Here is a 16940-nt window from a genome sequence, read left to right on the forward strand (position 1 = left end):
GTGTAACTCTTTCCAGTAATAAATAAATATATTTTAAAAATATTCAGGTTAAATGGATTACTCTTGCAAGTGTCTAACATCTTATTTTGATAGCTTTTTTAGTTAATTTAGATTGTGTAAAACACATTCTTAGGTTACAAAATGATGCCAAATTTATGCAATACTTATATAAATTTCTGATGTTATGTGCACTGGAGCCAGTCACTGAACACAGATGAAGAAAAAGGCCAGAAAACAGCCAGGCATTGCCAGGTCAAAATATGGATCAAACACAGGTCCTATTAAAAGGAAAGTAAAATTCCAAAAGAGACTTAGAGACAGGTTATGCAGTGGACACCAGAAAGCAGAGCTCTGGGAGCCCACAGAAGCTCTAGTACGAGTTACACAAACCTCAGTTAAGCTCGGTAACCCAGGCTCATAACCCTCTGGCTGCACGATGAACACAGTTAAGTACAAAGGCCCAGGCAGGTTGGCCACAGGGTGAACACCAGTTAAGTCTGAAAGCCCAGGAAGGCAGGATGAGCAATTAGGGCAGGATGAGCAATCACAAACCTAGCAATCAGACTGGTTGCTTCATTTCTCTTCTCCTCTCTTTAAGAGGGGAAACTGTACTCTGAAGGACTCTCCATCAGGATATATAGTTTGATGCCCAAATCTTATTAAAGAGATAACTAGCCTTTTCTGTAATAATAGCCTAGCCCAGCCACATATAGAAGACCAAATACCTCTGAATTTGGGATGTAAATAGCTCACATTTGGTCTTTTCTTCTAAGAATTGCCTTGAACAAACAAGAGCCAACTCAACAGCAACTACCTGAATTCTTACCCACGCACCTGCTCTTAGCCAAAGACTAAATAAAGGGCTACAGAGTCAGACCCCATTGCCTTAAAGTGGGATGGTTCTATGACACCCTTCATGCTCCAGGTGTGCCCATGAGATCTGGCTACAGCTGTACACCTGTTGAAACCACATCTCTGCTTAACGCTTTCCTCTGTCCCATTCCATTTCATCTCTGCTTCTAGAGAACTCAGTCGAAGACACTTTAATTTTAACAACTCAGCACAGGCAGACAGGAGTTCCTTGATGCTCCTCCTACAATCCCCAGGTAGAGTTGTCAGATTTAGCGAATAAAAATACAGAATGCTCAGTTACATTTCAATTTCAGAATTACAAAGAATAACATATTAGTGTAGGTTCCATGTAATATTTCGGATGTTCTTATACTTAAAAAAAATTATTTGCAGCTTGTTTGAAATTCAAATTTCCTGAAACATATTCCCAGGAGTTTATGATCATCGCTGTACCTTCCATAGCTTTGCAACCAAGCATAGACCTCATAGACTCTGTCCCTGCTACACAACAGCACTAATTAGGAGTTCCAGGACTCAAAGGTACACTCCTCAACTTCTGTCATCTCTCCCAGGATTTCAATGCAAAAAATGATACTGTTTTCCAAAGCTCCACTTCTGTCTTCATATCTCCAGTACCATCCTTTTTCAAATTATCCCGTTAGAAGTGATTCACAATTTCCATACCATAGAATCTACTCCTGTATGCTACAAAAGCACCCAGCAGTAAATATTCAGCACTTCTATTCCATGTAAGGAGAATTTGGAATCAGGAAGTGTTCAACTATTACAAGTAAGAAAATTAATAAGGAGAGCCATATTAAATTTCAATGAGGGGGCCGGCACTGTGGCTCACTTAGTTAATCCTCCGCCTGTGGCACCAGCAGTCCATATGGGCGCCGGGTTCTAGTCCTGGTTGCTCATCTTCCAGTCCAGCTCTCTGCTGTGGCCCGGGAAGGCAATGGAGGATGGCCCAAGAGCTTGGGCCCCTGTACCCAGGCAGGAGACCGGGAAGAAGCACCTGGCTCCTGGCTTCGGATCAACACAGTGCTGGCCATAGCGGCCATTTGGGGAGTGAACCAATGGAAGGAAGACCTTTCTCTCTGTCTCTCTCTCACTGTCTAACTCTATTTGTCAAATAAAAAAAGATCTTTAAAAAAAATTTCAATGAGAAAATATGACATCACACCAAAAAGTAATCTCTAATGTGTAAATTTAAATAATTCAAACACATACCAATGTCCTGTAACATCTATCAGTTAGAGGAGTAATAACAAGTCGGGGTGAGTTGCCGAGATATTCGTAAGCGTATTTTACGTTGCAATTGATGATACGAACTCGAGCATTCTCATATTCCCAATAGTAACGGAGCTGAGCCAGCCACTGGAAATCTGTATCATGTGAGACACCTACAAAGAACAACGTAAAATAAAACACGTGATCCTTAAATGGAAATGATTCGAAAAATAGGTGTTTTACCTTTTATATCAGCAAAACATTAACTTAATTCACAATTTCCAGCCTATAAAAAAGATCATGAAAGAAATTCTGTTGAGAAAAAGGCACATAGTCTGAGTTTTTTTTTATTTTAGAAGCTATCAATATTTTACTGCTAATAGTAAAGAAAAACTGACACACCTAGTTCAATCATGTCCATGACCACATCTCGAGCATGGACATCAATAGTCACCAAAGCGCCCAGAGTAGTCCTGGTCTGCTTAGACAGTTTTCCTCTGACCAGCTCTACAATATCATTCAGTTGGTTCTGAAGTTCTGTATGGTACTTCTTTAATCCCTACAGAACAAAAAAGCAACTTAATTGATGTTAGATTCTACCTAGAATATGTATGTTATATATTTATTCTTTTTTAAAAAAATAATATTTATTTATTTACTTATTTATTTACTCCTTGAAAGGCAGAGTTAGAGAGAGAGGGAGAGACAGAGACAAAGAGATCTTCCTTCTGCTGGTTCACTCCCCCAACTGACCACAACTGCCAGGGATAGGCCAGGACGAAGCTAGGAGTGCCAGGAGTTTCTTCCAGGTCTCCCACATGGGTATGGGGACTCACGCACTTCGGCCATCTGCTGCTTTCCCAGGTTCATTAGGAGTGAGTTGGATCAGAAGCAGAGCAGCCAGGACTAGAAATCACACTCATATGGGATGTTAGCACCGCAGGCAGTAGCTGTAAACTCACTGTGCCCCAGTGCCATCCCCTATACTCTTTTATGAAATCTGACTTCATAGACTACCTCAATACAGAAATGAACTATAGATGGGAGCAATTTTTGTCTAAGCATAGTAAAAATAAATTTCAAAGAATGTGATATATATTATATATATATATAATTTTGATATTATATATAAAATGAAGAGAGGTATTGTCTTCACAAAAAACAGACAAGCTAACTCAGAAACATGGAATGGAAAAGAGTACAACTGTTTAAAATCAAATCATGCTTTACCTTTGATCCACCACTCAGAACTTCCTGTGTCTTAGAAGTCCAGAACATTTGAGAAACGCAAAGCACAACCTGACCTGGCCACTCTCGAACCCAGTCACTTCTCGCAGACTCTGGATAAGCCTGAATAATTAAAATGAATATTTAACTTTAAGAGATTAGAAGAGAAAAAAAAAACTGCTAAACAGAAAAAACTATTAGAAAAAACTGCTAACGATACAGAAGTGCAGTATTTGGTATATTTGTAGGTTAGAAAATCATCCAGCCATGAAAAGCTCCATGTGACTACTTCAGACTTGAAACATTTACATATATTATATTTTTGACATATTTGTTGATAAAAGAATAGAAAGATGGGTGCTAATAATGGGTGATCTCTTTTTTCCTGGAAATTGATTTCTATATTGTGGTCCGTTATTGTGAGGAGTTGTCATGTTTTTGACATTCCTCTAATAATGAAATAAAAAGGCTTTATTAAACTGTAAAAACAAACTCAAGTAGATAATATATATAATGATGCAAATTTTTTGAAGACTATACAATCTAGTAGAAAACTGGACTTTTGTCCATAGCTTCTCTGAAACCTTGTATAACCAAAGTATATAATTTAAACTATAAATTTATTTAAACATAATTGAAAAATCTGTACTTTTGTATTCAAAGCATAATTTCATTTTTCTTATTCTTTTACATTCAAATGCATTTAAATGGAGTTTTTTTGGGGGCAGGGGAGCTTTAATCTTTTACAGAATAGCTTGCCTCAATAATAATGATACTAACAGATCTAAAGTGAAACAAATCAACTCGAGAATAAATTCTGAAGTTGATGCTGATGGAAACTGTATTTTTAATGCAATAACACCATCTTAGATATAAAAATGTTAAACTCACACATTACTACAAATTGATTCTTACTAGCAATATTTGGAAATAAAGGCAAATGACAAAATAACCTAAGCTTCAAAAAAGGATAAGCAGGGACCATGAGCCATTACTAGGTACATGGAAAGTAGATTTCTATATTGATTAAGGAAGTACTTTCATAGTTAATATTGAGTCTTCCCAGTTGTTTTGGCTTGTATGAAATTATAAACAGTAAAATTAGAGTAAAAAGTCGAGATGTATCTGCAGAAACTTTTTTTAAAAAAGTTTATTTTATTTTTATTTATTTGAAAAGAAGAGTTACAGAGAGAAAGGGGTCTTTCATATGTTAGTTGACCCTCCAAGTGCCAGCAACTGCTAGGGTGGGGCCAGGCTAAAGCCAGAAGCCAGGAACTCCATCTAGATCTCCCACACCAGAGGTAGGACTCAGTCCTTGGAAGTATTTAGTATTGGTAGTGGAGGCGGAACTCAATTCCAGGTACTCTGATATGGGATGTGGGAGTCGCAGGTGGTGGCTTAACCCCAGAAGGAACGCTGAAGTGAACAGAACAGCCACCTCAAGATCTGGAGCTTTGGGGCCAGCACTGTGGCGCAGCGGGTTAAAGCCCCAGCATCCCATGTGGACACTGGCTGGAGTCCTAGCTGCTCCTTTTCCAATTCAGCTCTTGCTATGGTCTGGGAAAGTAATAGGAGATGGCCCAACGCCTTGGGCCCCTGCACTGGCATGGGAGACCTGGAAGTAACTCCTGTCTCCTGGCTTTGGATCAGCACAGCTCTGGCCGTTGCGGTCATTTAGAGAGTGAAGAAGCGGAATAGAAGACCTCTCTCTCTCTCTCTCTGGCTCTACTTCCTCTGTAACTCCTGTCTTTCATATAAATAAAATAATTGTTTTTAAAAGATTTTATTTATTTGAGAGGTAGAGTTATAGATAGTGAGAGGGGGAGACAGAGAGAAAGGTCTCCCTTCTGTTGGTTTACTCCCCAGATGGCCACAACGGCTGGAGCTGCGCCAATCTGAAGCCAGGAGCCAGAAGCATCTTCCCGGTCTCCTACGTGGGTGCAGGGGCCCAAGGACTTGGGCCATCTTCTGCTGCTTTCCCAGGCCACAGCAGAGAGCTGTATTGGAAGAAGAGCAGCCAGGACAAGAACTGGTGCCCATATGGGATGCCTGCGCTGCACGGAGGATTAACCTACTGCGCCACGGCACTGGCCCCCAAAATAATTCTTTAAAAAAAAAAAAAAAAATCCAGAGCTTCCTAACATTCAACTCCAGTGAGCTGCTGGATTTAGAGACCTCGAGGTCTTTTAAGCCTATTCTTTAACTACGCAGCTGCTCCTTTGTGGTCCTAAAGGCCTAAAAACACCAGTGTGTGCTATTCAAGATTAAATTAATCAGATTGGTGTTAAGGGAGGTACATGCAGTGCCAAGGTGCTATATTCCAGTTTTATTATATATACTCCTTTCATCTCATTTCTAAGTAGTTGTTTCAAGTGTAAAAAGCAGTGAGGGAACTAAATCATACAATTAGTACCCACTTCCAAGGAGAACTGAACCACTGAACACAGCCACTGGGATCTCTTATGAGCATTTCAGTTTTAACATATCTAATACTGAGATACTGATCTTTCCCCAGGCCTTCACAAACTACTTTTCCTCCAGTCATTCCCCAAAATAAACACAACTACATGTTAAAAGCAAAAACCTGAGGCCAACACTGTGGTACAGCAGGGGTGCAGCTGCCACTTGCCATGCCGACATCCCATATGAGTACTGGTTTGAGTCTTGGCTGCTCCACTTCTTATTCAGCTCCCTATTAATGTGCTGGGGAAACTGGCAGAATATGGCCCAAGCACTTGGGCTCCTACACCCATGTGAGATACCCAGAAAAAAATCCTGGCTCCCGCCTGTCCCAGTCCCAGGAGTTGCAGCCATTTGGGGAGTGAATCAGCGGATGGAAGATAGTTCGCTCTCTCTCTCTCAGCTTTGCTTTTCAAATAAATCAATCTTAAAAATAAAATAAGAACCTAAACCTAAAACTGACTCAAGACTACCCCCTCCTCACCTTTGTACTGTACAACCAATTTGTTACCAAGACCTCTTAAAATTAAATGCAAAATACATTTCTAACCCATCTATTTTGTTCCAATCTTCTGCCACCTGCCAGTGCCAGCCCTCACCATATTTCACCTGGGCTAATACAAGAGACTCCTAATTTGCCTTCTTGTTTTCATACCTCCCTCTACTAACCTGTTCTTGATACCAGAACTTTAGTGGAATAAAAATAAGAATACAGATAGGTCTTTCTTCTGATTAAAATACTGAAAAGCCTTTTCATTGCATTTAAATAAAATGAAAACTAAGTGCCTTCCTTTCCAAGTTCATCTGACTTCACTCTCCAACTTGTTCACTCTATGCTGTTCTCTTCTCTCAGGTTCTCGCCAGTCTTTTGGTTCATTCTGAACCCAGGGCCTTTATACAGGATACCTAGACTCTCTATCATTTGCTGTTTTCCTGGATGGCTCCTGCTTATCCTTGGAGCCTCAGTAGCAATGTCACTTCCTCTAAGAGCCCATCACCCACCAGATATGCCCCCTCCACTCTAAATTCATATTCCCATATTACTCTCTCATTCTACCTTTTTTCCTTTTTATAACACTTACTCATAACCTACCAATTCTTACTGCTATTGCTATTTTAAAAATAATGTTAAAAACAAATAAGGAAGTAAAGAAAATAACACATGGTTTGAAGTAGTAAGAACTCTGAGTGTTCCTTTCCTGGTACCCTTTTAACCCCTCCTAAAACAATGCCTTTGCGGAAAATGGGATGGACGTGAATTCCTGGGGCGCTCACCAGCCTGGCCGCAGCGATCACGTCGTGAATGCTCCGGAGCATCAGGTCTTCCACTTGGATGAGCCACTTTTCCACGGCACCGCGCGCTGCAGACGTGGAAATCAGCGCAATCAGCTCCACACGCTCGCCCTCGGAGCTGTACATGGCCTTAATGTCCAAATTGGGAAGGAACTCCAACTTTGCAATGCCCTCAAAGCACTTTTTTAAATGAGGCTGAACTCTGAGTGGGTCTTTGGTCTCTGACAAAATCTCTAACATTTCATCATTGGATAAGAAGAAGAAACTAGGGGGAAAAAAAACGTGCAAATATCAAAGCTTTCATTCTAATTGGCTACACACCAGAAAGCTCTTTATGTTGTAGCATAATGAATAACCTGCCATACCGGGGGAAGAACAGACGTTTCTTCTCAAGGTATGCATTGAGTCCTTTCATAATTTTCTCCAAAAGTTCATTACAGTTCTGTAGTTTTTCCAATAAACCTGTTAAAGAAGTAGCAGCAAGAACCTAAAAGAGACATGTTCACCCACATCAGCATTTATGTGCTAGACACAACTATAAGACATATTTATTAGCCTACAATGTACATAAAAAATGTTCAAGTATCAAAACTTTATAAAACTTGTAGTGAAATATTTTTGTTATGTAAAATTTATTAGAATTCAATAAACCGTAACTATTCTTATAGACAATAGCAACAAATGAGAAGTTATGCTTACGTATCTTTTCACTTCTCCTATATTATTTTGAATGATGTGAGAAGGCTGTTAGGTTGGTATGCTATTTAATTTCTACTTTCACAACTGTTAACTTTACAATAATAACAAGTTTACTTAGCAATGAGCTTATTAATGTATAACAGACATTGGCAGGCTACATCCCACGGGCCCAGTCCAGTCTGTTGCCAGCACCTGCATAGTTCCTGAGCTAAGAACTATTTTAAACGTTCAGAAGGTTAAGAAAAGAAGCAGAAGAATCAAAACATCAGTGTCCATAAGCAAAGTTTTATTGCGGGATGGACACATCCACTCATTTACATGCTATCTCTGATTGCTTCCTCACCATTTGTCTTACACAGCCTAAGCTCTAGCCATTTGCAGAAAAAAAAAATTGCTGGCTACCAATCCACAAAAATATATCATGTGGCACAGAGGTTCTAAAGTCAACAGGTAAAGCAAAATCCTTGACACTCATATATTTCTGTGTACATTCACTCTTACTAAGGCTAAAACAGCTAATGTCTCATTCGGCACCGAATAAAATATTTCTTGAATAGAATACTATATAAAAAATAGATACATATCTAAGGACAATGTGTGCTGCACATATGAAAAATACAGAGTCTGCCTTTGGACACTGGAATCACACTCAGCCAAGTGTGGTCCTTAAAGAGAAGCAAAGGAACTGAGACAACTCAGAGAACAGCACATTCTTTCTCCAGAGTCACCAGGTGGAAAGCAGGTGAATCACTTGCACTGTTCATCACTCCCCACCACCAACTTTTATTTGTCTGCTTAGCTTGCAAGTAAGGCCAACAGTGAGTGTTTCCAGAAGCCAAGTGAATTAAATTTACACTTGAAATAGCTCTAACATACATAGTGGTGCATCTGACTAATTGTATTAAAAATATTTTTTTCTTTTTCACTTTCTAACATGTTTCTGAGCTTCCTAGTTTTATTTCTGTAACCAGGGGAAAAGTCATATGCCTTCTTTCATATGCAAAAAATAAAAGGTTCACCCACTGAAAGAGAGGAAACAAACCCTCTACCTTTGGGTCCTTAGCACAGAACTTCATGATGTCCCTCCAGTGTCTGTCCACCGTCTGAAACTGACGCCCTTCCTCCGGCATCTGTTGCATGATATCCTCGGAACAGAAGATGGGCTCCAGATACAGCCACTGAGCTTGCACTTTTAACCACTCATCAATCGTTTCTTGTATTCGAATCAAACGGTCCTCCCAGGCCTGAAAGAAAAGCCCGCTGTTCTAAAGCCTTGTTATTAAAGAAAACCTATAGATTACAGTGAGAAAATCTTATTGAAAATTTACTATTATTTTCAAATCAATGCATCTAGCTTACACCTTAAGATCACTTATAGATGGAATGGAACAGAATGAAATGAAAACATCGATACAGTCAGCCTGCTTTGTTCTCTTAGGTGCCCCAAACTCAAAGATATCCCATTAGCTGAAGATCACACAGATAATCTTGCTTTTGGTCTTAAGTACAAGTACGTGCCTTAAGGTCCTGGCCTCCTGAAGTTCTCTTTTTCTTTCAAGTTCTTCTAATTTGCCTTCTAAACTCCTCTTGTTAACACATAAGAAATTCCTATAGAGGACACACAGTATCTGTTCAGGAAATGCTGGGCTAGCCTGTTCCATGGGGGAAATGTGACATCTCACATCTCTTAGAAAAACACCACTCTATGTTTCTCCTAATAGCAGCAGCAATGGTCTTCTAGAAAGCACTGTTTATGCCCAGATTAAACATTCTGCATTGTAAACACATTATCAAAATATCACAGTGTGCCCCATAAGTATATGTAATTACTATTTGTCAATAAACAATGTTTAAACAAAATTAAAGTCATAGCTATAGAAAACAAACAAAAAGACCAAATTGCCTGGTTTGAATCCTAGCTCTGTCATTTATCATCTGGGTCAACATGAGCCAATCATCCACCCTCCTATACCTTGGTTTCTTCTTCAATGAATACAGGTAATAAGAGCACCTTTCTTGAAGGTTTGCTGTGGGAATTAAATTTGCTAATAAATGTAATAATGCCCAGGGCAGTATCTGACATGTAGTTAGAAATAAGCCAATATCTCTTCTTCATTCTGTATAGTCTCCAATTAAAATTTTGATCATAATTATCAAGCTATTAGTTACTATAATTTATTTCCTTTCTACATTTACTTATATCAATAAAAGATACCTGGGGTCTCAAATACCATTTTTAAGTAGACAACAACTACTCTAAAAAAAACTCTCAGCTAGTTGTTCACACATATAATTAAAGTATGATGTGCAAACTTTTACATAAGTTATGAGACTGTATCATAAAACTAGATCCAGGCTTTTCTAAAGTCAAAATAAATAATGCCAACTGTTTTGCTTCCAAGTCCATCACTATCACTGAAAAAAACTTTAATAAAATATAATTTTTCCTATAGAAATTATTAGAATTCATGTTACTCATCTGTTCTATATATTTCTACATTAATTAATTACTATTGGTTCTAGATGAAATATCAAAGCTATAGAATATGATTTGAATAAACATTTTTAAAAGCTATCAAAACAAATGGACTTATTTCCATACAAGCATCTATATAATAAGATTGCATTTTTATAAATGATCAAGAGCTAACTATCTTATTTACTATACCTTGATCTCTTTTTCAAATGGTTTGATGAAAGGTGAGCCTCTGATCGTCTGAGTTTTTATAATCTGGTCATCAAGGATAGCCTGAATCTCATCCACCGAAGAAAGAATACAGACTCCAGTATCACGATAGAGGCTTATGTGAAAAGCGATATCGTCCCAAGTTCCTATCATCGTGTGCATCGCTTTCTCTAATGAAAATTCCTACACGGGAGTAGTGAAGAAGGAATTAGGTAGTGAAGAAAGGGTCTTATTTACTACATTGAGTTTCTCTACTAATTCGGTGAACATTTCACGCCTTATACTATCCCTTCCTTTAGGTGTCTCACTACAGTATCATTGTTAGGTTTTAAAAACAATTTCAAAAGTTCTAAAAAGAGGCCGGCACCGCAGCTCAAAAGGCTAATCCTCCGCCTTGTGGCCTAGCACACCGGGTTCTAGTCCCGGTCGGGGCACCAGATTCTGTCCCGGTTGCCCCTCTTCCAGGCCAGCTCTCTGCTGTGGCCTGGGAGTGCAGTGGAGGATGGCCCAAGTCCTTGGGCCCTGCACCCCATGGGAGACCACGATAAGCACCTGGCTCCTGCCTTCAGATCAGCGTGGTGCGCTAGCCACAGTGTGCCAGCTGCGGCAGCCATTGGAGGGTGACCCAACGGCAAAGGAAGACCTTTCTCTCTGTCTCTCTCTCACTGTCCACTCTGCCTGTCAAAAAAAAAAAAAAGTTCTAAAAAGAACAATTACATATTTTTTCAAAAAAATTCACGTGCTGTGAAAAGTAATGCTGTCCCTACTCAAGTGGATCAGAATAAACATGCGCTGGGTTTTCTCCAGGTGGCCTTTCTGCAGGCTGCCTGTGGCCTGAAGACGTTTTCTGTCTGTTTCAAGAATGTTTCCCCTAGGGCCATACTTGTTCAGCTACAACACACACTTATGGCAGGCTACACAAAATTCTGCACTTCATCAGCGTATCACCCAACTATATCAGAATGTGGCAGAATTAAGAGGCCAAGGGGTCAGCACTGCAGCACCCTGGCCTAAAGTATCTATACCCCATATGGGCACCAGTTCTAGTCCCAGAGGTTCCTCTTCTGATCCAGTTCTCTGCTATGGCCTGAGAAAGCAGTCGAAGATGGCCAAGCACTTGAGTCCCTTCACCCGTGTGGGAGACTCAGAGGAAGCTCCTGGCTCCTGACTTTGGATCTGCTCAGCTCCGGCTGTTGCAGCCCTTTGGGGAATGAAGCAACAGAGTGAAGACCTTTCTCTGTGTCTCTACTTCTCTCTATAACTCTTTCAAATAAAAATAAATCTTAAAAAAAAAAAGAATTAAGGGGTCAAAGGAGTTGTTTCTATTTTAGATTCAGCACAAGTACATATGTACATTCGGGGGGAGGAGGGGAACCACAGTTGCCTATTCCTTTTCCCGTCTCCTCTGCTAACCACTGCTAACCTGGGGCTAACATTTTCCAGAAAAACAAAAACTGTGATGATTTCATTAACAAACTCATGAGATCAAGAACGGCAGTTGATCTTTATGTCTACCTTGCTTGCCCCTGCACTTATCACTTCAAATTTTTCCAAGTATGGTGCGAGGTTTAATTTTAAGACTTTTCTCAGTGTAGTGCCAGAGTCGGGAGTCAGGTCATAGCCCACGATGTCTGACATCTGCTTCCAGTGTCGGGCTCTCATTCCTGGATTGCACAGGATGGAGACGGTGGGGACGTACTCCTGCCGGGGGACATTCAAAAAACAATGACTCATTCATTTCACTTCCTTACTCACTGATTCTGCAAGTGAAGGCTTCATAGCATAAGAGTGAATGGCTTTAAATTATGTAATATGTTTACATGATTACAATCACAATCTCTATTAAATTTAGAGGAAAAATGAAATCAACAAAATGACTCCATAACTAATAAGCAAAAATAAGCTTAGCAGAAATCCAGGATTACGAGTGAAAAAGAATAATGAGGGACACATGTTCTGTAAGATATTAAAAATGATAAACACATAATAATTAAAGCTGTGGGGAGCTGGCACTGTGGTGCAGCAGGTTAACGCCCCAACCTCTACTGCTGGCATCCCACATGGGCATTAGTTCAAGTCCTGGCTGCTCCACTTCCCATATCAGAGTGCTTGTTTTAAATATAGCTCCACTTCATTTCCAACTTTCTGCTAATCACACCCTACGAAAAAGTAGGAGATAATGGCTCAAGTCGTTGACTCCCTACCATCCATGTGGGAGACCCAGTCTGAGTTCCTGGATCCTTGCTTTGGCCTGGCCTAGCCCCCAGCTACTGCTGGCATTTGTGAAAAGAACCAGAAGATGGAAAATCTCTCTTGCTCTATTTCTTTCAAATAAATATATTTTTTTTAAATTGGAGGTCCACAAACTAGCAAACCTTTTATTTTGCTTAGTAAGGGATTTGTCTTTAACTTTCCTTTCATTATCGCCATTATCTGTTCTGCTTTTTAAGATTTATCATTTGAAAGGAAGAGCTACAGAGAGGCAGAGGCATAGACAGACAAAGAGGTCTTCCATCAGCTCATTCACTCCCCAAATGCCTGCAGTGGCTAGAGCTGGGCCAGTCTGAAGCCAAGAAGCTTGGTGCTTCTTCCAGGTCTCCCACAAGGGTGCCGGGGGCCCAAACACTTGGGCCATTTTCTACTGCTTTTCCAGGCACATTAGCAGGGAGCTGGATTGGAAGTGGAGCAGCCAGGACTTGAACCGGTGCCCATATGAGAAGCCAGCACTGCAGATGGTGGATTTACATGCTACGCCATAGCACCGGCACCACCATTATGTTTTTGTTTTTCATCATATTTCCTAGCATTCATCAGAATGATATAACAGGCCTGATATAACAGGCACTCAACAAGCATTTAACATGAATTTTTAACACCCAAAAAAACAGAAAGAACATACTCTCAACTTGAAAAAATTTAGCTTCATTAAAAATTCATTATAGGGGCCAGTGCTGTGGCGTGGTGGGTAAAGCCACAGCTCGCAGTGCCAGCATTATATATGGGCACCGGTTCAAGTTCCGGCTGCCCCACTTCTGATCCAACTCTCTGCTATGGCCTGGGGAAGCAGTAGAAGATGGTCTAAGTCCTTGCTTGGTCCACTGCACCCACGTGGGAGACCCATAAGAAGCTCCTGGCTCCAGACAGGCCCGGCTCCAGCCATTGAGGCCATTTGGGGAGTGAACCAGCAGATGGAAGACCTTTCTTTCTCCATCTCTTTCTCTCTCTCTCCCTTCCTCCCTCCCTCCCTCTCCCTCTTCTCTGTAACTCTGCCTTTCAAATAAATGAATAAATCTTTTTAAAAAATTATAAATAACAGAAAATTCTAGCCCCAAATCCCTGACAAACATACAGGCAAAAATTATCAACAAAATATTTGCAAATCAAAACCACAAAACAGGCCGGCTCAACAGGCTAATCCTCCGCCTTGTGGTGCCGGCACGCCGGGTTCTAGTCCCGGTTGGGGCACCGGATTCTGTCCTGGTTGCTCCTTTTCCAGGCCAGCTCTCTGCTGTGGCCCGGGAAGGCAGTGGAGGATGGCCCAAGCACTTGGGCCCTGCACCCCATGGGAGACCAGGAGAAGCTCCTGGCTCCTGGCTTCGGATCAGTGCGGTGCGCCGGCCACAGCATGCCGGCCGCGGCGGCCATTGGAGGGTGAACCAACGGCAAAAGGAAGACCTTTCTCTCTGTCTTTCTCTCTCACTGTCCACTCTGCCTGTCAAAAAAAAAAAAAAACACACAAAACAGCAAATAATCATTCATCATGATCAAGTGAGATTTATACCAGGGATGCAGGGATAGTTCAACATATCCATATTGATATATGCAACAAATTCTATCAACAGAATGAAGAATGTCACAAGTTCATCTTGGCAGCCACAGAAGCATTCAATAAAAACCAATATTCATTCATGATATAAACTCTGAACAAACTAGGTATGTAAGAAACATACTTTAGTATAATAAAGATTATATATGACAAGCCCACAATCAACATCAGACTTAATGGGAAAAATCTCAAAGCATTTTCTTTGAGATCTGGAACCAGACAAGGGTATCTACTCATATTGCCCTTATTCAATATATTAGTGAAATTTTTAGTCAAAAGAATTAGGCAAGATAAAGAAATAAATGGTATACAAATAGAAAAGAAAGTGGAGAAATTTTCTGTATTTGTGAGGACATGATTCTATACAAAGAAGAATTCATAATAAAGTCCTTCTTTTTCTAGCTTATATCAGTAAAAATTTAATCAACTGTCCATTACTGTGGAATTTACAAAAAAGTATAAAGTATTAACTCCCCCAATATTTAGGGGTCCTAAAACCTTCATGGGAGAAAAATATAAGGAAATTAGGACTGGAGAGAATTTTCTAACATGAATACATGGAATTCCTTATTGATTCTCTGTATTCATTTACAAATACTTACTTAACATCTACTGTGTTCTAGTCATCATTGTTGATTAGGATACATCAGTAAGTGAAACAGGGGTGTGCATTTGGCATAGCAGGTAAGACATCGCTGGGAATGCCCACAGCCCGAATTGCAGTGCCTGAGTTTGAGTCCTGGCTTTGCTCCGAATTCCAACTTCCAGTGAATGCACATAGCAGGAGGCAGCATATGATGGTTCAAGCACTTGAGTCTTTGCTGGCTCACTGGAGTCTCACATGCAGTTCTGGCTTCCTGAGTTCAGCCTAGCCCAGCCTTAATAGTTGCAAGCAACAACAGGTGTGTGTGTGTGTGTGTGTGTGTGTGAGAGAGAGAGAGAGAGAGAGAGAGAGCGCTCTCTTTTAACAAAGCTGTAACTTTTAATACTTCAAAAAACAATGAAGATTCTTTACTTCATGAACATTACATTTTACTAGGAATGAGATGGGGAGCAAAAGCAAGTACTAAGCATGATAATCTGATGAGTTACACAGTATGTTAAAGGGCAACAAATGCCATAGAAAGAAATTGAAAAATTGGAGCCGGGTAAGGAGGATCAGGATCACTGGGAAGAAAGGAGTTTGGAGGTTTCCAGTTAGATGGCCAGCACACATCTCCTGGACATGGTGATAATATAAACAAAAATCTTAGCAGGGGAGGAAATGAACCAAGAATACATTTTATAGGTGAAGAGCACTGAGGTTGGGCCAACAGCCAGAGCAAAGCCTGTGGAGCAGGATAAACATGCTTGCCTGTTTGAGAAGCATGGGTTTCTCAAAACTGTCTGATGGTGGAAACAGGATGGCTGCAGCAAGATGCTACAGCAGCAGGAACAGGTGGAGGGAAGGTCAGAGAAACTCAGAAGGGCGAGATTGTGGATGACAGACACAAAAAATGAGCCAGACCATGCAGTGCCACGCAAATGTGGAGGTTTTCCAAAATTTTGTAGAGAGAAGTGACATGATCTCAGCTTACTCTAGTCACAAAATTAGGGTATTTAAAAATTTCATGTAAACTTGGAATTGTTTATTCTGGTGTAAAAAGTTTGGAACTCTATGCATAGCTTTTCCAATAATGTGCATTTTCCATGAACTTTCTGAAAACCTCTTGTATTCTAAATAGATGATGGGTGGAGGTGGGGACAAAGAGAGGCACTGGGACCTTTTTATTGAAATCCAAGTAAAAGGTGAAGTAACTTGAACCAGGACAGTATCAACAGGCAAAATGAATTTTGGGTTTGTCATGTGTATTAGACATCTAGGGAAATATCAAAAGTCAGAAGTTGGATATGTGAATCTTGGGTTTAGAAGAGAGATTTGGGCTGGAAGTTTCCAGCATACAGATGATATTTAAAATCATGGGACTGGATGAGATCGTCAAAAAAGTAATGGCAACTAGAACCAATGACAAATGCCCCAAACCTCTGGATTCTGAGGGTTAAAGTTGACAGTAGTGTCCTTCTATTTCTTCTTTTTAGGTATCAGTGTCATTCTCTCAAACGAGCTACCCCATGGCTATATGGGGCTCAGACTGTTATAATTACGCTTGTGAGTAAAGGAAAACAAGCTTCCTTTCCCAGCCTCAGTTCAAAAATCCAAAAACAACTCTTACTGGTCTGGTTTGGATTATACACTTATCCCTGAAGCTATCACTACGGCTGAGGGATGATGCATTAGGAATGGTTCATCTTGAGTCACGTAGTGTAAACTGAGGCTAAGACTGGCTAGATGCTCACCAAACCTATCTGACACACAGCTAAAGACTACTGCTACACACAAAATGTAAGACCAAAAGATTGTTTATATTTTATATAACAAGACATGTCCCCCATCCTTCTTTATTTTCATCTTTAAATTAATTAAATAAATAAAGAGCATTAAATTCAGTGGTTAAGATGCTCACATCCCACAGCAGAGTGCCTGGATGTGAGTATTCAATCCACCTCCAATTCAGTTTCTTGCTTCATGCACACCCTAGGCAGCAGATAACAGTTAAGTAATTGGATCCCTGCCATCTATGTGGGAGACCCAGATGGAGTTCCAGGCTCCTGGCTTTGGTCTGG

The 16940-nt window shown here is 40.4% G+C and overlaps 1 protein-coding gene across 1 annotated transcript in view; it reads right to left on the reverse strand.

Moving 5' to 3' along the window:
* Positions 1 to 16940, reverse strand: part of DNAH12 (dynein axonemal heavy chain 12) — a 215349-nt gene that overhangs the window by 142318 nt on the left and 56091 nt on the right. Inside the window, exons 17-24 of the mRNA XM_062200177.1 lie at positions 11966 to 12151; positions 10433 to 10633; positions 8814 to 9008; positions 7431 to 7552; positions 7048 to 7330; positions 3316 to 3435; positions 2488 to 2644; positions 2086 to 2258 (exon numbers count right to left, since the gene is read on the reverse strand). Of these exons, the coding sequence (XP_062056161.1) occupies positions 2086 to 2258; positions 2488 to 2644; positions 3316 to 3435; positions 7048 to 7330; positions 7431 to 7552; positions 8814 to 9008; positions 10433 to 10633; positions 11966 to 12151 (1437 nt within the window). The remainder of the gene's footprint in view (positions 1 to 2085; positions 2259 to 2487; positions 2645 to 3315; positions 3436 to 7047; positions 7331 to 7430; positions 7553 to 8813; positions 9009 to 10432; positions 10634 to 11965; positions 12152 to 16940) is intronic.

This window comes from Lepus europaeus, chromosome 9, assembly GCF_033115175.1.
Source record: "Lepus europaeus isolate LE1 chromosome 9, mLepTim1.pri, whole genome shotgun sequence".
NCBI classification, from domain to species: domain Eukaryota; kingdom Metazoa; phylum Chordata; class Mammalia; order Lagomorpha; family Leporidae; genus Lepus; species Lepus europaeus.